Below are 26,309 nucleotides of genomic sequence, written 5' to 3'. Positions count from 1 at the left end.
TGAAGCCGTGCCGAGTTCAGTGACATAATTGTGTGGTCTTTAGCCCGGGATGCGTTGCAGATGGCCTCAGCTCACGCTCCAAGAGGCTGCAGCAGCGTGAGGCTGACAGTGATCCTGTGACTTGGCCGAGGGCTCGCTGCACTTTGCAGGAGTGGCTGCTCTGGGTTATGTGTTTGCAGCCTTGCTGGCTGCATCAGCTGAGCTTCGTGTCAGCCTCTGTCCCGGCTGTGCCATCAGTTCCATGTTTCTGGTCTCCCAAAGCAGAGGTGCTAAAAACAATTTAAAACCAAATGGCAGTGATGGAAATGCTCCCTTTGGCTTTGCTGGCCTGAGACTTCAGGCTGATTTCAGGTTGCATGTATTTTTAATAAATGTATTTCATAAGTGTCTAAGGTTGTGTTACTGGGGAGGTGGGTTGGGATCACAAGGCCTGGTTTCATTCAAAAGTCCAAGACAGACTTTGAAAGTGACATCTCACCTTTCCTGAGCTCCACTGGCCCTGTTTTAAAAATGAGTTGAATGCTTTTTCCATGCTGTGGTGTGCTGAAGAACTGCCCAAGCTAAGACTCTACTCTCTCCTACTTGAAATTTTCCAAACAAGAAGTAATGACTGATGTCTTGTGAATTGCCCAGTTGCCCAAAGCTGAATGTATGCAGAAGCAAAATTGCTGTCTGTACAAAGAAACAAAGTCAAAAGATTAAATTAACCAGAAAAGCTCTTCTGTGATAGCACAGCAACAGTATTGAAAACCTAGAAAGTCTAAACCTTAAACAGCAATATTAGCAAGCCAAATTTCCATGCTAGATGTGTACAGTGATGTATTATTTTGTTTGCAATGTGGTGATTGCTCTGCCAGGGCGCTGAGCTCCTGTTCTTCACTCATAATGACTACTGTAAGTCAAGCCAGTGTGGATGTTTCTGAAAGAAGGTGGTGTGTTTGAAGATGGGGAAGTGATTTTTAGCACATGCCTACTGTTCTACCTGTTGCTTTCCTTTGGAAGAAGCAAGATTTTTCTTAGACTGGACATTTACAGAACAAGCTGCTAGTAATTGTAGTGAGGGTGGCAGAAACAGACCCTATGAATCCAAACATAAGAGCCTCATAAAATCAGACATAGAGTTTGCAAGATTTTTGGCAATATGAAATGAACCATTTGGCTTTTTCAGCAGTTGGACCTTTTGCAAATATATTTTTTTTTCTGCTTGTGCTGTATAAATATATTTTTAAAACCCCCAAACTTTTGTTATGCTTGCAAGTAGTCCCCATAAAAACCGATAAGGCAAATAGTGAGAGTTCAAAATGCCTGTAGGAGCTTTTGAGTAATTTGGGGCCTCTTTGTATGGAAGGAAATCACTGTGTTTCAGGAAGCTTTGCAGCTTCAGCAAAATGTTTGTGCTACTGAATGGTAGCAGATGGCCAGCCCACAAAAGGTTAGCAAGTTGCTTAAGTTACTTGTAAAATAGTGCAAATTTCCTTGCCTTGCTCTTAGCAGCCAGCCTTGGTTTGAGGGATCCAGGCTTGGACCTTGTCTCTGCTGTTGCTGCAGGGCTGCTTCCCCAGCACTGGCCACAAAGATCACCCAGATTCAGGCTGCCCATAACCCTGGTGGGTAACCTGTCCTTGCCATGCAGATCTAGCCAAAGCCCTGTGACAGCAGAGATTACCACTGCCACAGAAGTAAGGGCTGGTTTTCATCAGTAGCTCAGGTTTGAAGAGAGAGGAAATTATTGTTCATCACCACATCATTAGAGGTCACCAGCATTGGTGATGGGTGGGTCAGAGCTCACAAGCAAAGCAGACAGTGCTGGGCAGGTGTTTTGTTTTTAGAAAGCTTCATTCCTCTGAGCTGCACCAGGGCCGCTTGGTGTCGCAGGTCACCTCGCAGCAGTCACAGTGGGCTGCTCAATACACCCTTCCACTGCATCCTTCCTTCCAGATCTCCTACTTTGGGAGTTCAAACACCAAACATGAATAGCATAAAATAGGATTCCATGTACATTGGTACATAACTCTAGCAGCCTGATAGCTATGGCATGTTAAAGACTCTGGAAGTCCTTCCTGAGACTTGCTCTCCTGATTTTTGCAGAGGCTTTGTTAACAGGAAGGATTGATTTTCTTCTTCCCCAAAGGCTCCTCCTGCTGTACATCCCACTGGTCAGGGATATTCTGTGCTGTGTGAGGCGAAGCTGCAAGTCTTGAACCTCAACACTGGAGACCAAACCAATGTAGATATGTGAATTTTCAGTTCTAGATATCCCTGGGCTAACCCAAGGAAGGTGGCATAGATTCTCTTTTACAAACCTGACGAGCTGTGACTGCATCTTTTTGATATGTTCAGATGCTTTTCAAGGTTATTAATTGGGTAAAATCTTTGCCAGCTGTCCCAGTACTTGACAAATCATGATGGCGTGAATCCAAGTGGCTGCTGCTGTGTGTCTCAGTTGTGTCTGCTCAGCTATGATAGAACTGCTTATAAGGTGTGAAACAGCCCAGGGCTTTGCATGAAGACATTGCTTTGAATATGACTGCAGAAAGTTGCTCTTTGGAAAATAAATTAAAAAAGGAAGTAATTTATCAGTAATGAGGATCTGTGCTTATCTGCGCCCAACCTAATACAGAGATTCTAAGAATAGCAATTGTAGTAATCTGTGCATTTCCCTGGCATGCACTTTATCTGGGATCTATGAGCACTTTGGGAGCCTTGGAGGGTGGGCCACCAGCTTCCCTTTTAGGGTAGAAATTTATATGTGTGCTTTTTGAAAGAACTTCTGCAATAAATAGTGTGGAATAGAGTTAGAAGAATCAGAGCGGGTATTACTTCAAGACATGAACTGTGAACTGTTTCATATTAGAGACAGATAAATAATATTTCAGTGTTTTTTATTTCCCTTTCCATTAAGAGGAAGCAGCAAAGGCTATGTTATTTTAAGATTTATGTTTTCCAGTCTCGGTGAAGAAACTTAATCTCTGACTGCTGCTAATGAAACAGCTGAGACTAATATTGAGCCTGAGTTTTGTTCTTAGCAAACCTGTACCTTGGGAAACTAACTTTTCTGATTTATAAAAGGCTTTGAAATGTGAAATAAAAATGAAGAGTTTTAAATGTTATTTTCTTTCAATGCATGATGAAGCTTGAATTCCTACTCTCTGACTTTGTGAGTCTGAGGCATTTTTGGCAGTTTCAAATGGAAAGTTGAACATGCACTTCAACTAGAGATGGAATGGAAAGACTTTACATAAACATATGAATCTCCAGTAGATTAAAAAATCTGTGCTATTTCACTGAGTAAGGGAACAAATTTATCTATATTTGAAGTGGTTTTGGAGAGAAGTGTAAATGAACCATCCCAAATGTAAGTAGGATGCTTGAGGACGATTTGGTGATGTCTGTGGTATGCATAAAGGAATGAACTAAAAGCAGAGCCACAGCATCCAGGCTGCCAACGCTTTGGATTCAAACCCAATCTGCATTTCAGAAGTATCCTACTGATCATATTTTTCCTTTTTTTTTTTTAATAAGTGAAAATCAGTTTTCTGAAATTTCAAAATCCTAGATTTCTGAAGAACTGTTGAAGCCATGAGGTTTTTTTGCTAGTTGGGGCTTGATTAACACTTGTTGCTGTGTCCACAAATGACTGACGTAATCCATTTGCTGAGTGTTAAAGTGGCCAAAATTAACAGGTTTCTCAGGGGACGTGAAGGTGACTGAGAGTTGTCACTTTCCTCCCACAGCCTGTCACAAACCAATACAGAGTAGGCTGTAGGCTACCATTTGTCTCCTTCTTTGAGAATGGGCCATGAAACATCCCAGCAAACAACAGCTGGGAGAAATTTGGAAGAAAAGTGGGTATTTGGATAGAAGAATTTAATTGATAATAAAATTCTCAGATAAATAATTCTCAGATAATAAAATTCTCAGAGAAATAATATGAATAATATGAACGAAGCACGCAAAGCTTTGTGCTTTATGGATGTTGGTAACCACTGCCTTGCCTGATGTGGTTGGAGTGAAAGGTGGTGCAGAAAGAGAGCTGTGCTTCCTCTGTGACTTCCCCTAAGCCTAGTCCATATCCTCCATCAGTATAACTACATACAATGTTTTCTTCAGCCTTTGAGCGAGCAGGGCCTCATTCTTCGCTTGAGTGCTTCTATAACATGCCACTGGTTTTAATGGGATGTAAAAGGAGAGCAGATTTAGGTTCATAAGAAATGGTCCAGGTGCACAGCATAAAGATGCTGCCACGGTTTAGTTAGCCTCCTAATGAGCAGTGCAATTTTTATAGGTGTGTTTTCCTTTCTGGAGATCTATGGCCATAGCTGTGGGGAGCAGGACAGAGGCTGGCTCACAGCAGCGCATGCTCTGGCTCTGACTTGTGTCCCCTGCCAACCCACTTCAAAGCTGCCTCAGGCTGCGGCACAGGGGGAGGGAGCAGAGGTGGAAGGGATGCCTGACAGCCTAGAAACAATGCTCTCTTTTTTTACTACCTCACCTGTGGGCATCCTTTGAGGTCCAGCTAGAGGGAAATAAGCTGTCTCATCTGCAAGCCTGTGTGGGGGTGACAGCAGATGTCCTGGGTAAGCTGCAGTGCAGTAACTCACACACCCAGGGCCCATGTCCAGTCTGGGCAGAGCAGCATCATGCAAGCTCCATGCTGGTGTCAGTGCTGGAGAGAAGGGCATTTGTGGGCTTGTAATCCTGTCATCCTTCCCATCTAGCCATTCCTGTGTGGCCATCAAATGTGGTTGGAGTTTCACCTTCAACTTGAAGTTCTGCATACATTTCCTCATGTGAAAATGAAACATTTCCTCAGTGGCAGCTTCACAGAATGCGAAAAAGCCACTGAGACAAGGTCAGTCTGAGCAAATATTCTGTTTTATTCCAGGTTTTCATGAATAAGAGTGTTGCTGCTCATCATGGGTGGTGCAGCCAAAATCCCGCCTGGGTTCCAAGTGGCACTTGGAACTATCCCCACACCTCTGACAGCCTTTGAAATGTTTGAGGGACAAGCAGTAAACTGGGGTAGTAGTGAGCAAAGGGGAGCCCTGCTGTCCAGGAGCTTGCATGGAAGAGCCTGTTGAAACCCGTGAGTTTGGCCCAGGCACCAGTGACAGATGGATGCATGAGTGCCCTTGGGTCTGCCCTCAGGAGCTGCTCAGGGGGATCCTTTGGAATCTCTCAGGGATTTCTTCTCCTACCTTCTCCTGCAGTCAGAGAGAGCAGTATGAACTGTGCTCCAAACCCACTTCTCCCCACTAAGGAGAGTGCTGCCACTCGTGGTATCAATGGGCTTCTTTAACACTGATTGAGCTGTTCCCAGGGCCAGTGCTGTTAAAGGCCCCAGCCTTTGCAGAGGTGGCTGTGAGGAGAGTGTGAGGATGGTGCATGTGTGCAGGTGGAAGTCAGGGATGTCCCAGGGAAGATGCGGCTTCCAAGTATTCAGGACCATGTTGTGGGTTTCTCTTCTGTGCTGTCCACTTCTCTTAAATGAGCAGTACCTTCTTCGACAACAAAAGTACACATTAAAACATAGTATGAGTCAAGTGTCCCTAATTTTAAAGAAGAAACTAACCAAAATTGGAGGTCTGTTCGCTTTGTGGCAATGTTTTGTTTGCGTTTAACTTTCCTGACATGGTTTTGATGTATTGTGCGCTTCATCTTAGACTGTTAGAAACAAAGAAGTTACCACAGTAAATTAAGAACATGAGTATGAAAACAACAACACAGTGTAGGTGAAAATAATATGGTGACTGCAGTCATGAATACGGTGTGGAAAGACACTGACTTTGGGGGGGGTGGTCTATTCCTGACAATGTCTTGCCATGGCATGAGTTGCTTGGTGTGGGTTCATGTTCTAATTTTCTCAGGCAGGTTTCCTTCCTGTCCCTGAACTTCTGACTAGGGCTAAAGCACAGCCTGTACAAGGATTATCTGTGGGAAAACAAACTCAGTTCTAACTTCATCCTGTGCTTTTGTCATGTTTGTGGTTGCAGTCAGATTAAATTCAGACTGGGCCATTTAAAGCAGCCTCAGGCTCTGATTTATCTCAGAAACAGGGCTTAAGATGTCGTAAGTTGATATCTGTGCTATTTCTACAACTGAATGTCCAGTGAAACCAAGAGATGGGAGTTTCTTGCACACTAGGAAGAACCTGAGTGTCACAGGAGCTGCAGCTGACACAAGAGCCAGGACTCTTGTGAGGCAGTGTGGCATCAGCACTGGGGAACCTCAGGTGCATTTCAGTGGAGAAGCACTAATATTCCCTTTATCCTGCAGATGAGGAGTTGAAGGGGTGTATATGGAATAATTTGGGGTCAATGGCTTTATCAGATCAATTGACACCTCAAGCTATCCCTCCTTGTTTATGTAAAAGAAATAGGTGAGCTTTGCTATAAACTGGTTTTTCTGTAAAATCACTGAGTCCCCACTTCTTGCAAATCAAATTTCCCGTGACAGGCCTGATGAAGTAGAGGTTTCCACTGAAGCCAGGGAGCTTCGGATCAAACTGGAGTACCTCAGGCATCCAGTCCCTCCTTACAGTCCTCCATTTTTAAGTTTAGAAAAGGTTAGACTTGAAGTCAGTAAACAAAGATTGAAAGGATACCTGTATTACCATTTGAAACTTAGTCAAATAGTATAGATCAGATTTTTATTTGTTATCAAAAACTAAAAGGCCATGAGCCTAATTCTGCTGATAGTACCGCCTAATCCTCAGACTGTTTTCTGGACTCTCAAGGAACAGCTGGAGTCACAATTATGACTCTGTCCTGCATAGGAAGAAAAGTCCTTGTGTTGTCAGTCATTTTGGCAGTACCTCTGGCTGATATGGTTAAGCCATCTAAAAGAGAACAATCCACCAGAAACAAAATTATTTTCACCAAATGAAGAACTTCAAAGACATCAAATGCAAGCTAATATTATCAGGACCTTGAAAGATGCATTGATGAGAATCCCAAAGAAAAATAGACTAATATCAGTGTGAATTAGTATTAGACAGCCAGGTGGAGGAAATGTATCTACACAAAGGGATAGTTTGAGTGATAGGTTTAAAAGCCACCTTTCAGTGCTGGTTTTGGAGTAGCTGGTTTCAAAAACACTTCCAAAATGGGTCTGCCAAATGTTCAACTTTTTCCGTATTTTACTTATTAGGGAATTGGGAATAATTATGGTTTTTATGACATACAAAGTACATTCTTCATAAATACTGCTCCCTTTTCTGTTAGCGATTGAGGATTTTATTTTAGAAGGGTCACACCCCTACATACTGTTCCCGATTTACCGAGTGTACTATATCCATCCATATCCATCTCGCTGCCTGATGTTTGGAAGCTTTCAGGAGGCCTGCTGCTGGAATAGGTTTCATGTATTGCACTCCCAAAAGTGGCTGCTGTGTTGAGCAGTGGGCTGTATTTCTCCAGGAGCTGAAACAGTGGCCTGATGTAAACCATGTGTTTTGGAGCCCAGGCCATGCACATCAGTGTGGGTGGCAACGAGGAGCCCCAGGGCCAGAGCTGTACAGCCAGGAGAGCTTGAAAACCACCTGCTCAGTTCTTCTGGACTGTCAGGGGTTTCTGTCCTCTCACTGGACCTAAAGGAGCAATGACTTGGTGCCTCTACCTCTGGAGCAGGGGTAGATTTCTAAACAAGTTGGAGACAAAGTGTGCTATCAAGGCTTCAGCTGGGAACTAGGGAGGTTTAAGCTGTGAGAGAAGTGAAGAGCTTTGAATGCAGTCTTGAACCAAAGAATTCAAATGCATGGGGTGAGGATATATTTAAGTGCTCATGAGACTGATCTCAGTCTCCAGGTGACAATTATAAGTGAAAAATGTATGCTGTAGTGGCGCAGATATGTAAAATAAAGCAAGAGGGCTGTTTTAAAGGCACAGCTGTCCACAGCATCTCTTGAGAAGAATGTGGAAAGAAAAAGATGGAAAATGCAAGTTTTAAAATTATAACAGTGGTGTTCTGCGAGCTGTATGGCTCAGAAGGGATGGCTTTTGCTGTTGCAGCTCTGGGGCAGTTGGAGGAACTGTTTCCATAAGTTTTTGTTGCTTGGTTAGTGCATGCAGCAAAGCGCAGCTTACTGAGTTTCAGTTCTCCCTTGCCAAGTGCCATGATTTTTACACCCTTGTCACGCAGGCTGGAGACACTATCCATGCCTTTGTAGTTGTCATTTTAGAGGGAACCACAGGTGGGCCTTAATCCATCCCTGCATTCCTCTATGTGGTGCACTGTTGGTTCTCTCTGGAAGCCTCAGCTGACAAACCCTTGCCCAGCTATAGGCTGTGGATGGTTGCACTGATACAAATGATGCTCTTCCATCACCTGTGATGCCTGTTCAAGCCAACCAGTCACACCTACAAGGCAGCAGAGTTAGAAGGCAGCTCTGTCCTCATGGGGACTGGCCAGAGGAGGATGTCCTGCCAAGGAATGTGCACAACCCATACCTGTTGTCCATGCCTCACATGGGGTTGCAGTGACTGTGCACTTCATCTGTTCTGGTGCTGGAGTTCTTTGTAGTGCCCATACCTGCCTGGTGAGCAACATGGTCACCGATGATATCTTGCTGTTTGAAGGTTTTGGCTGTATAAATACGCCAGCATATGTAGATGAGCCACTTCATTATTAGGGCAAGACACCAAGGGCACAGTCTCTAGGGAGAGCAGACAATATAGCCCAATAAGTTAATGGAAAGAGTCCCTCAACTCAGCCTGTGGGTGAAGCCAGTAATGGTGAGGGCAGCCCTGTACCTTTGCCAGCTGGTTTCACCTGCTCTGCCCCTGCAAGGAACCCCCAAAGCTGTTGTCACTTCAGTGCTGCCTTTCCTCCAACTCAGTGAACAGGCAGGTGTTGGACAACATCCTGAATGGGCACTAGCAGACCACGGCCATGGCTGCAGTGTGATCTGACAGCCTTTGCGAGGTTCCTGGGGGCCTTCACACGGTGGTTTGATCACTGGAGAAGCCCAGATGTGAGGCATCCAAAACCAGTGGGTGTGAGAGACATAGCCCAGCCTCAGAGGGCTCCCTTCAAAGGTCACTGATGCAGAAGGAAGCCTGTGCATTGATGTCAGTGGGAGAACGTGGAGCCTTTGATAACTCACTGTTGGTTTTTCCTAAGTCGTAATACACGTGTTAACTACATTCCTGAGTTTGAAAAGTGCCCTGGTCCATTGTGCTTAGCATTCAGAGGGCTCTTCAAAGGGAGCACTGGAAACTTCTGTTGACGCTGTCAATTTAAAGAATGTCCTCCGGACGCCAGGTAACTCCTCTACAGATGTATAATGAATCGCTTTCCTTAAATCAGACATTACCGCTGGATACTGGTCCTCTGCCCAAAACTCCTGACCGGAGCCCAGTGAATTATGGCACAGATTCCATTGTGCTTTGCAGGAACTAAAGCCTTCCAGTCCCTGCTTTCTGTGCCAAGCAGAAGTGTGTGGAAATGTGCTAAATGATTTTTTCTTTTTTTTCTACAAGAAACAAAGGATTTTTATGTCGCTCGCCTCTACTGCTTTAACTGATTAGCTTATTTCCAGGAGGAGATCTGATGTTAAGTGTATAAATTAGTGGCATTACAAGAGTTGATCAGCCCACACAGGGAAAATTTAACAGTGCATTTTAAAATGCTAGGGGACCCACCGACCCAGTAAGCCTCAGGGTGGATTTGTTTTTCCATTTCAGTCCTGCTTTCTCTGGTCATATACTTGGGCTTTCACAGGTGTTAACTGCTGCAGTACTCTGAAGATCCCCACTAGAGCTCGTGTTCTGCTCTGTGCCAGGGCAGGTCTGAGGGAAATCGCTGATCCCAGAGTCTTGTGCGTTTAGAGCAGGCAGCACATCGCAGTTTGGAGGGCCACATCAGCACTGTTTGAGCTGGCTCACCCACTGCAGGAAATATCTTTGCAGAGTGAACTCTTCTTGGGATGGCCCCAGTCCAGCCCTCATTGAAGCTGGTGAATTGCTCACATTTTCTTAAACGAGCTTGGGTCATCAACTTAAAAAAACCCCATCAACTTAAAAAAAATCCAGTAGCACTTAGACAAAGTGACATGGGACATTAGTTTTTGGGTGGAAAACAGCTATCTTCCTGTGGTATTGCGTTTGTCCTTTTTCTTCTTTTCTTTTCTGTTGAAGTGGCTTGGGGGTAGCTGTCTGGTGACAGGTAACAGCCAGAGTATGTGAAGGTGAGGAGGAGAGCAGCCACCCCTGTGTGGATTGCTGGATGAGAAAAGTGAGATGTTTTCTTTCCCCTTTGCTTTTCAGTTATGGTAAAATGATGTTTTTCTTTTCCTGTTAACAAATAATCAACAAAGCTTGAAAGCCTTAAGTTGCACAAAGGACTACAAAGCTTAGATGCCTGACTTTGCTGGTAAAGCTCTGCTTTCACCTTGTCAAATACACTCTGTTTCACTGTCTATTTCAAATCACATGAAAAAACAAGATGGTGTATCTGAATTGCCCCAGCCCTTAAAGCCAATACACAAAGTGATTTACATACTGGAAGATGGTAAAGCACCATGTGGAAAACAGCACCTGTTGGAGGCATGAAGAAGAAAAAAAGGGATAATGTTGCAAAGTATATTTGAAAACAATAAACTTTTTCCTGGTAAAGGTCTGGCCATGTACATCCATGCAGTGTCCATGTAGTGGCCATGTGATACAGCCAGTACATTAACACTGCTACATGAGTGTCGGGCTTTACTTTCTGACTTTCCTGGTGCTTTCTGCAGGGCTGGCATTCCTCAGTCTCCCTGCACCCCTGGGCAGAATCCTCTCTTGGTTTCACGAGCTGCCCAAAAAGGGTACCTGTAGAGTTGCCTCAGGATGTGTGTGCCATGTGTGCCCTGAACTTGAGTGTCACGGCTCAAGCAGTTGCATTTAGGAGTGGCCAATTCAATAGGTTTTATGAGTATGAATGTTTTACAAAGAGTGTTACCTCACAAATGGAATTAAATTTAGAATTTCCCACTAAGGAATTGAAATATAGTGTGTCTTTTTTTCTTGTTCATTAATTAACTACCATTTTTTGCTATAACTACTGCTGACATCTTCATGGAGGTAGGGCTTGGGCGCTTTTGGAAATGCATATTATACAGAGCATTGTTTCCTACAGAAATGGCTCAGAGATCTAGGGACTGCATCTGGCTGAGGTACTTGTCTAGTCCTGGTGGTGGTTTTGAGTGGAAAAGTACAGGGTGTCTGTAAACTGAGTTGCTCAGCTCTGAAATTGGATTGCAGATTGCCAGTGGTGCAAGGTTCTTACCTCAAAGGACAATTAGTTGAGCTTAGGGAGCAGTTAAAGGCTTCTTAAGACAGGAATCTGCTTTTTGAGAAGGACAAATGAACTGAGCAGTTCTTTTCTTCTGAACTGCTCTTCTGAGCAGTACTTTTTCTTTAACCTTTCATACTGTTTTGTTTGGTAAAGCAACAGTAGTCTCAAGTACAGTGTTCAGAATCAGTAAGTCTCATTTTATGCTTAGAACTTAATTTAAAATAATAATAAAAACCAAAATACGACCTTCCCCCTAAAAAAACTGCAAAAATCCTACCAATTTGCTGTTGCAATGCAGATTCTGATGATTTTTGGTCAAGTTGTCCATTGCAGAATTTCATTTGCCTGCTACCATTTCTGGTCTTTTCGGATGACTTTATCTCTTAGCAGCTACAATTTCTGCCTCCAAGCTGTTACTTTAGCCTTGGCTGGGTCACTGTCTCCCAGACTTCTGCCTGAAGTGAAAAGAGAGATTGATAGTTGCTTATAAACTATATGGATGTTGTCTACTGGCTCTGCCAAGTTATGTGTCATCTCTGCAGCAGAACACATTTTATAGGTCCTGTTTTCTAACCCTGAAGTTATGGCGTACAAAGTGTAGAAAAGTTTTCATTGACTATGGCAGGCAAAAAGAAAAATCTGTACCTGGACTTGTGGTGGTAAATTGAAGTGCCTGACTTTTTGTGACCTCAAATTTCAATGACTTTTTGTACTTGTATCTTAATAGGTTTGAGTTGTTTGGTATGTCTTCCCCTGCAGTTATAGATTGATTGCTAGGGGTCAGTACTTCCCTTTTCTTCTGGAACTATTTTGTGTTTTCCTTTGCTAGATAATTGATGAGACCCTCTGTAGAATCTGTATGATTTGGCAAGTGCAAGCTGCCTCCTTGTGTGGTTGTTCAGGGGATGTTTTAACCTCCGCTTAAACCTTGTGCTTTGGGCTTACATAATTCGTAAAATGCTTTCCTACAGTACAGAGACATTTTGGCAATACTAGTGGACGTTTCATCTATGAGAAGTCAGTCTCAAGGCTTTAATCAGCTCCAAACTTTTGGGGCCAAGATACTGTACACAGATTCCTGCAGTTCTAAGTAATGTTGGATTTCTAGAGTGAAAGGGAGTGACTCTCATTTTCGAGACTATAGGAAAGCATTTTATTTTAATGTAATTGCAGGTAGGTCTTTAGATGAGTTCTGAAGATGATTACCAGTTGATTTAGTTTGACCAGAGTGGAAGTCCAGAAAGCTATTTAATCAGTTTCGGAACAAAAGATAAAATGCTTATGGGGTAAATAATAGGCAGATGAGGAAGACTCAACCTTAAGTTCAGTCAAGTACTTGGTTACTTGGTAGCTTATTCTTTCAAAACTGTTTAAGACTATTGTTCCTGGGGAGTTCAGTATCCCCACAGGAAGGGGCATCATTGGGAGTTGAATGACTTAAATTAAGCATTGGATTTATTACTTCCTCCTCCCATCCCTTCTCTAGTGAGTGTAGCTTGTTTAGGACAGTTCTGATTTTTTGGTGTGATTTTTGTTGGTGGTGGTGGTGGTTGTGAGGGATTTTTTTGAACATGAATAAGCCTTGCCAGGAGGACAAAACTCTGGTCTTTAGGATACAATGCGTTTCTCTTGTTGCTCACTGTCTGCAGAACCAGGGTTATCCGCCTTGTGGAAATTCAGATTTTTTTTTCCCAGAGCTAAGATGAGAGCAGGAGACCAGGGCAAGGGGAGGTTCAGGAGCTGAGGTTCAGGGGCTGTGACTGCAGAAGACAGTGACTCAGTTGGGGACTTTAGGAGTGTGAAATGTCCTTCTGACGGGGAAGTGCCAACCCTTTGGCATGGCTAAACCTTGTGGGGCAGCAGCTTGGTAGGTATTTCTATGGGGAGGTGTGAACTCAGCTTCATCTTCCCCTGTGTGGCTGAGGTCAGGGTCTTCAGCCTTATCCCTGACCAGACTGATGGCTCTTGGGATGTGGTAAGCTCCTGCTGCTGCCCTTCATTTTTAATGAGAAGTCCCTTTTCTTGTAAAGCCTGGAACAGCCTTCACACAAAAACGCTGGTTTTGATGGATCAGCATTTATCAGCATTGACATTTTAACCATTGCTGATAACTCCATCTTGGGTGCCTTCAGACTCCTGCAGGTCAAACTGTGACGAGGAATGATAAATAGAAACTGGAACTAACTAGTGAAATGGGAACAATGGTAGTAGAGTGTGGTGCTACCATGAGGAAAGTAATTGAATCCTTGGAAAGCCCTGGTTTTAAAATCTCAGCTGATCCCCTGCATTCAGCCTTAGGGTCGATACAATTCTCTTTGCCTAAAACCACATTTGTTTCAGATTGAATACTTTCCATATGGCTCTCTGGCTGAGCTGGTTCCTTTTGTATCCTTCATCCCTTGCAACTCTATTTTAATTGCAGATGAAGGCTGCAGCTTTAACTGGGGAAGCAGAACTGTTGGGCTGCAGTGCTCTTCCCAGAACATACAAGGCTGCTGAGAGAAAACCAGCACAGTGTGCTTCCACTGCAGCCTGGAAAAACTTCAGGCACCTGGGAGAGCGTGGCTGGTTGAGGGGAGGTGTTATTCCCCTTAGCCAGGGCTGGGATGCTCAGGAGAAATGTTGAGACCTGGGGATGTGGTGGCTACCAATGGCACATGGGGTCCATTGAGAGCCTAAGGGAATGGGACTGGCTCAGTCTGACAAACAGGAGGATAGGGAAACATCTCTCAGCAGCCAGCTGCTCCTTGATGGAAGGCTGCAAAAAGTCACTTCTTGGTGGGAGCAAGGCAGATGTAGCTCTGTAATGCTGGGCAGCAGCTGCAAGTAGCTGTTTGGGAGGTTTGGGTTGGACATGAGGAAAATGTATGAGAAATAGCATGGCAGCAGGACCAGGAAAGGGATCATACCCTGCACTTGGACTGGTGATACTCAACTACTTTGAGTTTTGTGTCTAGTTTTGGGCCCCTCACTACAAGAAAGTCATTGAGGTGCTGGGGAAGTCCAGAGAATGGCAGCAAGGCTGGGAGAGATCTGGAGCACAGGTCTTATAAAGGAATGCTGTGGGAGCTGAAGTTGTTAAGCCTGGAGAAAAGGAGAAAAGGTCTCAGGGGAGACCTTGGTAATCTCTGCAGCTGCTTGAAAGGAGATTGTAACATGGTGGGAGTCAATCTCTTCTCCCAAGCTGCAAGTGACAGAACAAGAGGAAATGGTCTCAAGTTGCCCAAAAGAAGGTTTAGATACCAGGAAAATTTTTTTTTAGTGGAAGAGCTGTTAAGCCTTGAACCATTGTGACTTCTTAAATGAACACTGCCAACTTGTCAGCAAATGTTAAAAAATACCCAACTTGCATGAGGCACCTTTTACAGCGCTCAAGGGATCATATAATGGGAGTTTGGGAAGTCAGGAATGAAGGCATGTGCAGAACAGACATTTTAGATATGCCTCTGATGGAGAACAGAACAATTAGAGATGGGTTTAGGAGAAAAGAACCTGCTTGTAATAGTAAAACTGTTCTGTGCTTCATTTTACACTGAACTTTAGCTCTTCCCCAAAAAAATAATGTATCAGTGTGCCTGAAGTGGGGAAAGGGGGTTTAAAAAAAAAAGGAAAAAATTTAAAGAGGAAAGCTACAAGACTCCCCAGTTTCTGGCAGGAGTCCTTGTATTGCGATATGTTTTCGCTTTCAAGGTCTTGCACCAGTCTGTCTGGAGGGCCTGGGAAAAGGCACTGTTGAGTATTGTGCATCCTGCTTGGAAAGCTTGTTGTTACTCCAATTTGGTTTTACAGAAACAATTAAAAAGCTGTAAAATTATGCCCTTTGTTATGATCTTTATAGATGTGCTTCCAACAGACATATGTGGACTGCTGATATCATAGTAGCATGTGCTCCATAGTAACTGTCATGGGGTTTGTGTGTGTGTTTGCTTATTTTGTGAAGAGAAAGGCATGCCAAGCAGACCTTTGAGAGTGCGAGCTCAGTCTCCAGACGGCAGGTTACCTTTTCGGTGGAAACCACCTTATGGAGCAGGCTTCAGGGGCCCACACAGCAGATCCCAAGGCTATCCCCGTGGATATGGAGAGAGCAGCCGAAGGATGAGCTATGCTCCGATGCCGCAAGAGCGACAAAACCAGGAAGCAAGAAAACTAGGTGAGTGAAATTTCCCTGCTAGCACCTGGCTTAGCCAGCACACTTCTGTAGTTCCCTGCAGATGCTGGTGAGCACACATCACATGCTGTTCCAGGTATCAAAACATCTTCTTCCTATAAATGAAAACATTTGTAATTGTGTCCCGTGTCTTAGCAGAGTGAGGGTATTACGTAGAGATTAATGTAGAAATTGTAGGAGCACTCAATGCTATGTTAAAGAGACACCATGTGCAAGTTTGTCATATTAACAGCAGAGGGAAAGGGTGGAGAGAAGAGCCATAGCTCAGATTCTGCTTGCAGGTGGTGGGACCATTCTGAAATCCATTCTTTCTTATAAATGAAAAAAGTTACAGGAAACCTTCTGTTTTTTCCCTGCATGCACAGCCTCTGAATCAGTTCATGTGGTTTCACTGCCATCAAGGAGCTCACAAGGACGGAGCCAACCTGTCTATAGGTCATCTTTAACTAAAAGAAAAGTCACAGGTATGTTTCTTTCACATCTACTGTCAATGAGTGGAGACAACTGGACGCAAAGAGATAGCTTTGTGATTTTTACACAGAAAGTCTTTTGGTGCTAGAGCTACTATGTTTTTCTCTTTGTGGTAAGGAGCTTGATGGATGTCTCTAATTCTCTAATTCAAGCAGGATTAATAAAATAATACAACTTTGTAACATGGTTGGTTGAGTTTCTGTGGTCCTGTTTGGTTTTTTTTCCTTTAATCTTCTCCTCTCTATTTACTGACAAATGTTATGCATTGCAGTAACTGCATGAGAAGACTTGATTAAATTAAAGTCAGGGCCCCCAAAATTATATGCTGTCTTTTTCTCAGATCTATAACCCCTTTCTTGAAGGGTTGATTGCTAGAAGCATCAACCCAGCAAGTTTTTACTTTCATTGGAAAGAAGTCATTGCATGCTGCTGCCACAGTATAACTGAGATTCTGAGTCATCTCCATGCCAGTGTGCTTTTTCACCCCCTCACACTGTGATGTGAATGGCATGGGAATGGCAAAGTGTTTAGGAGATATTGATGGTGATAAACACCTATGCCAGAACTGAGAATTGTGGTTGAACTGTATTGAAATCCACCTCACACCTTTTCCTTTCTCATGCTCACTTTCTTTCTTCAGGTGCTCCCATTGCAAAACTTTGTAAATAAGCCCCCTAAGCTACTTGTGGGTAGTAGATGGGTCCTCTTGGCCATTTTTGTATAATAGCTGTTTGGCTTGGAGAGCCTGGAACTGTCTGAAAACCCTGTGCATTAAAAATCTGTTTTGGAAGAGGGGAAATGTGCCTCCCTGCTGCCTGCCATTTGTGCAGGCAGTGCTGGGTTTTGGGCTAATGCCCTTCCCTTGCTGAAGAGAAGGGCAATCTCTCCCTGAATTTCAGTCATATATGAGTAAGATCCCTAGAGTCTGAGATCATCCTCCAGAGTTTACTGGCTCCTTTCCTTTCCTGAGACATCTATATTTTTTCCAATGTTGCTTGTCTATAAAACTGTGTCTGGAAGGTCGTGCCTTGTACATTCTGTGCCTTTGGGAGACTTGGAAATAGTTGCCATTACACTGGTAAGGAAAAGTAATAAATCTCTCATTAGCCAGTAGATAGACTAGACTAAAACAACTCTGATGGACAGATAGAAAAGGGAACCTCATCAAAATTAAAAACCTCAAAATATCAAATTAGTTTCACTTAATTTTAAAATTTTGGAAATTATTTGTGAAAGGTAGTCTGATATGTCAAAACAGCCTACTTCAATGATTTTTTTCATTTTTTCTTGTATACCATAAAAAAATTACAGCTGAATTCAAACAACCTGTTTGAAGCACTCAAAACCATAAAATATACACTAATAGTCCCTTGTGAAAAAAATTTTGAAGACGGTTTTATTGCCCTTCAAAATGAAACCTGATTTTAAAATCTCAGAATTTTCTTTAAGATAAAATTTCTGCTCTCCAGGAACCTCTAGCAGTGCATTTGCTAGAGATGGTGAATATCAGTATGTTAATAAAACTTTTGCTGTAACAGTTTGGGGACGAGTAGAATATTGAAGGACTCTAGAATGTATTAGTACTGTGGCCTTGTAGGCACACAGCTAACAAAAGAAATTGTCTTTCCATGAAATACCATCTGTAATCAATGTGATTAGTTTTCTACTCCCACCTGTGTTTCTAAATCAACTGTGCTGTGGGAATATTATAGTGTCAGTTGAAGATATTTGCTGTTTTTTATGAGAACTTCGGTGTTGTTAATGATAAGCTGTTTTGTTTTGCCTTTTCAGAGGAGGAAGAGGTGGAGGTGGCACAAGACATAACTGTTCGAGTTATGTCCTCTCAGTCTGTGCTTGTTACTTGGACAGACCCACTGTATGAAAAGAGGAAGGTTGCAGCAAATAGGTACTTAGCCCTAGGTTTTTAAATGGCTACTGAAGGGGAACTGCTGCCAATGCTCTGCTGAATGCTTTTGCATTTATTTAATTGCTGTTGGCTCTGAGAATGATTTAGCTTGCCTCCTAGCACCCTGCTCATTACCATTTAGAGACCTGTGTGAGTGTTGTACTACAGAGGTTTACATCTCTTCTGAAATGTAGCCAGCACCAGCTCTGGTATTTATTTGGCTGTTCCAGTGTTTGTATATCACCACAGCCAGCAAATCCACAAAGATGCACGGGCAAAGAAGGGCTGGGGGACAAGACACAGCCCATAGAGGTGAGGTGTTGAGTTGAGTTGTCAAAACAGACTACAGCTTCGAGATGACCATGCTGTGGGTGGAGTGGAAAAGGCACATCACTGCAGTGGGAAAGACACCTATCATTGCACCCTGCATCCTCTGACCATCCAGAAACTCCATGCAGCTGAGGCTGAGCAGGCTGGGGCTCCCCTGTCAGTGAGAGCTTGGCTTGTGGCAGCATGCTGCAGCAGTTGGAGACCAAAACAAACAAGGAAATGGGCTGGAAACTGCCAAAGATCTGAAAGCACTGGATTGTGTTGCTCAGCCTGGGAACACTGAAGAGCTGTGCAAACTGGTGCTGAAGTGCCCTGAGAGTCACAGTTGGAAAACTAGTAATTTTAGATGTTCTCTGTTTCTTTGTGGAAGCAGTCATCTAGGCAGACAGATGGGAACTGAGCCATTGGTGCTGCTCTGGGAGCAAGGGCCTGCCAGCAATCCAGCCATGCTGATGGCCGTGGGGCCATCCTGGAGAGCCCATCCTTTGGGGTGAAAGCAATCACACTCCATTAGAGGAAGGAAAAAACACACTGGGTTTTGTTGTTGGTACTTTGTTGTTTGCACTGGGGTAGGTTCCTCCCTAAGCCCCAGCAGGCTACTTGAGAGCAAAGCATCCCTGTCCCACTCTGGCTCTGCTAACTCTGGGCTCCCACATGCTCACCTTTCCCTTCCTGTGTTCCTGGTGCCAGGCAGTACAACGTTCGCTACCGGGAAAAGGGGGAATCGGCGAGGTGGGATTACAAGCAGGTGTCCAACCGGCGGGCACTGGTGGAGAACCTGGTGCCAGACACTATGTACGAGTTTGCCATCCAGATCTTGGAGGGAGAAAAGGAAGGCAAATGGAGCGTGTCTGTTTACCAGCGGACCCCAGAGGCAGGTATGCATTCAGAGGGTCCTTGGGCTAGCACAAGGCATAGGGTTTGAGCTGTGGAATAGGGCTGACTTGAGGGAAAGCCAGAACGAGCCATGTGGTTGCTTGGGGCAGCAGAGGGTTGAGAGTATGGCAAAGGTCTCAGTGCTGCTGCCTGAATCCCTGTGGTAGTGAAGCCACCAGGGAAGCACACCCACCCGCTCTTGTGGCGCAAGGAGAACAAAGGGAAGTGGCTTAGGTATTTTTGTGGGATGGTTCAGCACCTTGGACCCCTGCAGCTAGCTCTGCCCCTTCCTTTAAGAAGAGCAACTTGGCTTCCATTCCTCTTTGTAGACAGCAAATTAAAATCTTTCCTCCACTGTGGAGAAGCTGTCAGGCCTCTTTGGTACAGGGAAGTTCTCCATAACAAACAAATTACCATGTAATTCTGGCTGAGCCACAATAGCAGTCTTGTGCAGACTTCCTGTTCTTAAAATTATGGAATAAAATTTCACTGTGGCAGTCTGAGAGAGAGATGTGACAGAGATAAGCATGGACCTGAGCCATGTGTACTCTTCACATTTATCTTTGAAGTAGCTGTATAGGAATCTCAGCTGTGGAGCAAAAGGTGTACACTGTGTTAATTCTTACTTGCCTCTTCTATGTATGGCTGTTTCCCAGCTCCTGCCAGCGCGCCTGAAAATTTGGATGTTTGGCCATTAAAGGGGAAACCAACCTCTGTAGCAGCATCCTGGGATGCTCTTCCAGAGAGCGAAGGAAAAGTCAAAGGTGAGTCTTCACTGTTGGTTTCTAGCTCCCTCAAGGAGCTGTTGTTCTCAAAGGCAGACTGCTGCCCTGCAGTAAGCTGGAACCTTGGCTGTGCCAGGATTCTTTCACTTGATTAAACACAAGCAAGATTTTCATGTTTCCAGCCCAGTGTCTCCACAGTGCCACTGAGAAGCCACTGTCACTGTCTGCCTGAGATGTCACAGAGGTTCCTGGGGTATCATGCATGCACATTTTATCTCTTCTTCCATTAAGAAGATCAAAATGAGGCTCAAAAAGGAAGTTTCCAGAAAGACTTTAAAGAATTAGTTGTAGTGGAAAAAGTTGGTTAGTTGCCAAGAAAGTGAGTGGGTTTATGTTGTGTTTTATTTCTAGTTTGTCATGGAAGGAAATCCTCAGCTTAAGAAGCAAACACAAATCTGATTTCAGAAGATCTCATGCATAAATTTTGTGTACTATAATGTTATTGGACATAGTCTTAAAGATAGTTTGCCAGTTGGCTAAGATTTGCATAAAATTAAAGAAAAAGTAAAAGCTCTTTCTGGGATTTTTTCCCTGTTTCCCTCTGAAAATGAGGCTGATTTTTTAGCCTCCTGTTCTTCAGTGGTTAACAAGATTGTGTTCTCAAATTACACAAGTTTTTGGAGGTCCCTTATCAGCGCTACAGCATCTCAGGATTTGAAAAATCACTGGCCTGGAGGGAGGTACACCGTGTCTGCAAGACCTGCTTTATGTGTTCTTCAGGACAGCAGTGGAATTCCTTCCCTTTTTGAAGTCTTGCCAATTACTTCAGTGGAGCCGCAGTTGTGTCCAAGAATCATTATTTCTGTGAGAAGGGTCATGCAGGGACATTATCTGATATTTCAAATCTGCTCCTAATTTTGACCAACCTGTAGCCCTTTGTGCAGTTTTGTCTGCATTGTTATTAGATCAGTCATCCAAGGCAATAATTTTAAAGATACCTAATATTTAAGGGCTGAATGCTTATACAAATCTAGTATATCATTGTTTGAGTATGAAGTGTTGCAGAAGATGCCTTATTTTTAAACTAAATCAATGGCAAGATATTTTTACTGGCTAAATAAAATCACTGAATTAGCATTTCATGGTCATTTTGATACCATGTGGTAATCAGGAATTTTTGTCTTTTGATAATTTTGGTTTTCAATCCTTCATTTTATGTTTTTATACCACATATTAGAATAATGGGAAAAATGTTCCCAGTAGTCATTTAAGAGTTATCAGAAGCTACACCAGTGTCTCTGCCATGAAAGCAATGCTTGTGTAAAAAGAAGGAAAAGAAAAAATATTCAAAGAAAAAGGATTCGTGCCTTCTGATACCTTGATTTGTTTTTCAGTGGACCATTAAATGTATTTGCATATAAAATACCAATGATTTTTTTCCTTCATTTTGATGAACTGTGCATGGCTTATTTCTTAACACAATAAATATGGGCTCACTTTCAGAAAAAAAATGATGCCATTAGAGGCATCTTCTAGAGTTCTAGAATTTTCTCATTGTGACACTGTGGCTCCGCAGGTATTATGTGGGTTTTTGTATAGAGGGAGAAAGCTTGCAGCCCATGAAATTTATTATCAAAACCCTGGTTTTGTCTGGGACCTGTGCCTCTTACAGAGGATTTGAAAAGAAAACAGAGCTTGCACATATCTGACACCTCACCTGCACTTTTTGGGAGTATAATGGGAAGACTCCTCTTCAAGCCCAGAATTGTTCCTATAGGGGTGAAATTTCTCTCAACACAGAAAGCTAAGGCAGAGCACAGGTATCACAGTAATTCAGAACTCGAAGGTGAGAGCAGGATTAGTTTCAAAGTGGCAACCAGATCTTGGTTTTCTCTCTCTGTCGTGGTGTTTGACCCTAGCTCTGGCTAAGCTCAGTGTGTCATATTTAGAATTTGTTGGACAGACGTGTTGTTGCTACCATTTGGCAAATCTGCAGTGCTGATATTTTCTGGTAGAAGTATCTCTTCAGAATAAGAACAAATATTCAACTTAACCTACGTATATACGTGTATCTCTCTCTCATGTCTTTATACTCCAGCTGTTGACTCGGCGTGCATTGCCAGTGTATTAATTTTAGTAATGCACGTTCTAATTCATCCTACCCATACAGTCTGTCCGCTGGAAACAGGACTGTTTTCAGTTTCCTCCTTCCAACCGTCTGCCAAATCATTTCAGAATACATTCTTTCATACGCCCCGGCTCTCAAGCCTTTTGGAGCAAAGTCCATCACCTACTCTGGAGCTACAACATCAGCCATAATAGATGGTCTGCAGGCTGGGGAGCGCTATATATTCAAAATTCGTGCAGCAAACAGGAGGGGACCGGGTCCTCAGTCAAAAGCCTTCAGTGTCGCCATCCCAGCAGGTGAGCACCAAGCCATGAACCAGTGCTGTGGTTCACCCACTCTTGCCTTGGTCCCAGTTGTGTTAATTCTTACTGACTCAACTCCCCTGCACTCTGTCTGACCTGTGGGATTTGACTTCCTTGATAGTGTTTTTGCTTGCTTTTTTCATCATTATATTGCCCAAATAAGTCTTTGTCACTCTGGAGCATGCAAAAGGTAATTTTTATGGACATTTTAGCCTCTTAAATAAATGCATGCCATAATCTTTGACAACACTATGTGTTCTTGTTGTCCAAAGGCCAGAGAATGCAATGCTCTGGGGTTTTGGCTGCTCTGCTCCTGACAGCTCCCAGTCTTAAAATTCACTTAGTGTCTTAGATACTACTCCTTGTGTTTGGCTCTTGCCAAAAAGTTACTGTTGTAGGGACAGAATATTTGCTGGGTTAGCTGAAAAGGTGGGCCACAGCCTTACATGGGATAATGCAGCACCATGCCATCAACATGACTAAATTCTGCTGAAGATTTGGTTCCCCTGAAAGGCTGTTGCAGTCCCTGATTTTAGATATTTGATTTTAATTGGTCTAAGTTTTACCCAAGTTACAGTAATTCCACATAGGTACCTTCCTACAACCCAAAACTTATCTTGGCTGGAGTCCACAGCCTGGCTAATACAGAAATAATTATTGTCTTATATTCTCATAAGTTTTGTTCTTGCTACCTGGGTGTTTTCTGCTTTTGGTCAGTTTTTGTGAATCTTCTATTGTTGCGAATAAACACTTTTCTTTTTGCCCCTAGCTGCTCATGAGGATTCAGTTACTCAACAGAAGACAAATATTCAAGATAATTCAGAGGCTAAAAAGACTGGGAATGTTGGCTCATCTCCTTCTCAAAGTTCTTCTGTTTCTTCAAAAGCCCAGCTGTCACCTTCTTCTAAGCAGCTGTCTGTTCATTCACCTAGCGTTAGCGATAAAAAGAGTCTTCTTTCTGAATATAAGAACAAAATCTTGACTCGAGGGGTCCTCAGTAAATCTCAGTTACCTTCTAGAAAGACAGGAGAGCTGGAACCTGACCTCCAATCCACTGAGGTGACAGATGATCGCGATTCCTCCCAGGAAGCTACAACTTCGCCACCAAAAGCCCAGGACCAGAGGAGGAATGTTAAACCCTTGTCCCCTAGCCGGCCAATCCACCCTGTCCTTGCCTCGGGGAGGATGTCTGTTCCAACCCACACATCTGAGGTGTCAAGCCAGATGAGCACAGAGGAACGTGAGCCACCAGCACTGTCACCGTCATCAGCACAACACTCTTCTGCCTCATCCGCTCCCAGATACACAGATAATGAAACAAAGCAGTTGAGGCAAAGCAACAGCAATGTGCCTTCTAAGCCCTCTTCCCATCCTCTGCCTGCCAAAAGTAGTGGTCTAGTGAGTAATGTGGAAGGGAAGCCTGACCCCGTGCTGGTGAAAGTGTCTTCTAAAGCTTCAGAGCCTGGTGGCCAGGCCTTGCCATCGAGTCGGCAGTCTGCCGTCTCTCACGAGGGTGTCTCGGGCCATCGCAGTAGGTCTGGCTCTCTGGGTCGCTCACACCAACCTGTTTCCAAGTCAGCAGATTCCCAGACTCATAATAACCATAATGAGTTTGACAGTGAAGAAGTGGAGGACAGAGCGGGACAGCCAAGTTCTAGGTCACAGCAAACAAGGCTGTCCTCAGGCTCCAGTTCCCGCACGTGGAAGGATTCGAAATCAGCTGCGGCAGCAGTCTCATCAAGGTCTGCTGTTCCTGGTTCCACTTCATCTCACTCTCGCTCCTCCACCAGTGCCAAATCCAAGGGAAAGGATGTTGATAAAAATTATAAGGAGGACTCACAAAATGAAAACCCCTTATTTCCTTCTTTGCCCTCTTCCAGGCAGTCTTCTTCAGCAATCTATTCCAAGAGAAGAAATCCTCAGGTCAGTCCTGATTCTCACTCCAGAGAGACACATAGTAAAAAATCGCCCAACTCTGACTCAGAAGAACAGCAAAGTCAAACAGCTGCTCCAGAAAAGCATACTCTTTTGCAGTCTTCTCTTTCCAAATCCAAACCTGAAGAGCAGGGCAATCGAGAGGTAAAAGAAACGCTTGCTCGATCAAAACCAAGCGAGTCTTTGCCTAGAAAGACACTCTCTTCTCATCTTCCAGTGAAGAAGACCTCCCACTCAGAGCCTCCACAGAGGGCACAAACCAGTCCTTCCATACTGCATTCAAGGGGCCGGCGCCTGCCATCTCACCGTGTCCTGTCATCCCAAAGTAATGAAGAGTTGCAGGAAGAGGATGATGAGGATGAAACACAGGGCAGTGACAGAGCAAGCAGGCACTCTGTGTTTCTGAAAGAGGTGTCCTCTTCTAGGGGATTATCTGCTTCTTTCTCTCAGGGAAGCTCAAGTTCATCTCAATCAAAACAACAGCAGCCAGGTTCTCAGGTACCTTCCTACAAGCCAAGACACACTCAGCCAGACTCCAGTTCTGCCCGTGATACAGCAAAAGACAACCAGTATAATCAAAGGTTGTCACACACTTCGAGACAAACTCGTCCTTCGTTGCCTACTCGCTCAGGAGTCGCGACAAGAACAGCATCCCAAACAGAGAAAAAAAAGGGTCTGTTGCCCTCAAAAATGGCTAACACTGAACTTCCTCAAAAAGTTCCTTCCCCCTCTTCATCTAAATCTCATCAGTCAGTTTCTAATGAAGAGGATGATTATTACAGTGAATACGATCAGAAAGAAATGGAAGAGAAACCCACATCTTTGGCAGCAAAACGGTCCCCTTCTGTTTCTAGAGGTAACAAAAATGTATATGAAGACACTGCTCTTCTACCTCACAAAGTAAGTTCTGAAGAAGAAGAGATGGAAAAACCTGCAATATTAAAAATGTCTCCTCCTGAATTACCGAGAAGCTCTGCCACAGCATCACAGATTACTCAGTCCTCTAACAAACATACCCCATCTAAACCAAGCTTTGTCTGGCCACGTTCTTCTGCATCTACCACCACACACACCATTTCTCCAGCAGTTTCTTCCACTTTGTCTCCTCGTCAGCGACTGTTGAACTCCAGGCTAGGGAGCCCTTCTCAGCGCCAATTTGTTAGACCTCCTCACAGACCAGGTATCCTGCCTTTGTTGTGCTAATGCCACTAATTGTGTTTTTCCTAAGGTCAGCAGTTAGATGAAAAGTCCTCCAGCAGGATACAGGTTCAGTTATTTAGTATAATGTCTTGTTTCTTATTTTGGTGGTTGCTGGGAAGCCCAGTTCTTGAGAACACTGCCTATTTGGTCTAATGTGGTGCCCCAGACCTTTCTCCTGTGGTCTGATCTGCACAGGATCCCGTGATCCACAAAGAGGGTGACAGAGTTAGGTGCTAAATTGGAAAAGCTCCTTATTGAGAAATGACTTCACCAAATGCTCATTGAAAGCCCACTTGTACTCAGAATATGCCAGACTCTCAGTTACATAGCTCTTCATCATGGAGTGCCAAAAGACCTTTGTAGGTACCATAGTACCACGTTGCCCATGCCTAGACAGTGAGGTGTTTCCTCATGGTTTCTTTGACAATTTTTAAGCCACTTTCCTCTTTTTTCTAAGTAGCAGCTCAGGACTGCCCATACATATTGCCCATACCCATCACAGCCAGGCCACCTAATCCCTTTATGGTGGGGATTTACCCCAAAAGTTAGACTTGCTTTCTGACAGAATACCTGTGGGCCTGGGTAGTAGAATAGAGGGTCCTTTACAGATCAAGGTATTTATTCCTCATGTCACCTGTGGAAAATCCCTGACAGCCTCAGCGACCTTGCTAGGTAGAAATACCTTTTGTCCCTCCAATGCATGGACATCCAAAATAGTATTTAGTGACCTGAATGTTTTAGTAAGTGCCTTCTGTGTAATCTGTAGGTAGTAATGTTTGGTTCAAAGTGGCCCTCCCTATTACACAGTGAGGACTGTGCAGCTGGGGCTGCTGCATCTGTTATGCTTTAGTCAGACTCAGTGTTGTGTAGAGATTCACTAGCTTAAAGAGCTTTAAGATGGGAGTAGACCTTGAATAATACCATGGGGGATGAGATGGATGGCTGAAAAAATAAAACAGATTTCTGTATGGAGGTTTTTAAGGTTACTACTAGC

At 43.8% G+C, this 26,309-nt stretch overlaps 1 protein-coding gene across 1 annotated transcript in view; it reads left to right on the top strand.

The window, feature by feature from the left end:
* The window catches only part of FNDC1 (fibronectin type III domain containing 1), a 61,628-nt gene that overhangs the window by 7,010 nt on the left and 28,309 nt on the right, over positions 1–26,309 (top strand). Inside the window, exons 2-8 of the mRNA XM_084203120.1 lie at positions 15,215–15,424; positions 15,808–15,906; positions 17,705–17,819; positions 18,840–19,027; positions 19,682–19,789; positions 21,986–22,174; positions 22,950–25,295. Coding sequence (XP_084059246.1) covers positions 15,215–15,424; positions 15,808–15,906; positions 17,705–17,819; positions 18,840–19,027; positions 19,682–19,789; positions 21,986–22,174; positions 22,950–25,295 — 3,255 coding nt within the window. The remainder of the gene's footprint in view (positions 1–15,214; positions 15,425–15,807; positions 15,907–17,704; positions 17,820–18,839; positions 19,028–19,681; positions 19,790–21,985; positions 22,175–22,949; positions 25,296–26,309) is intronic.

The sequence above is a fragment of the Fringilla coelebs genome (assembly GCF_963513975.1).
Source record: "Fringilla coelebs genome assembly, chromosome: 3".
In the NCBI taxonomy this organism is placed as follows: Eukaryota; Metazoa; Chordata; class Aves; order Passeriformes; family Fringillidae; genus Fringilla; species Fringilla coelebs.
The sequence above is the reverse complement of the archived record's forward strand: the minus strand, read 5'-3'. Positions and strand labels throughout refer to the sequence as shown.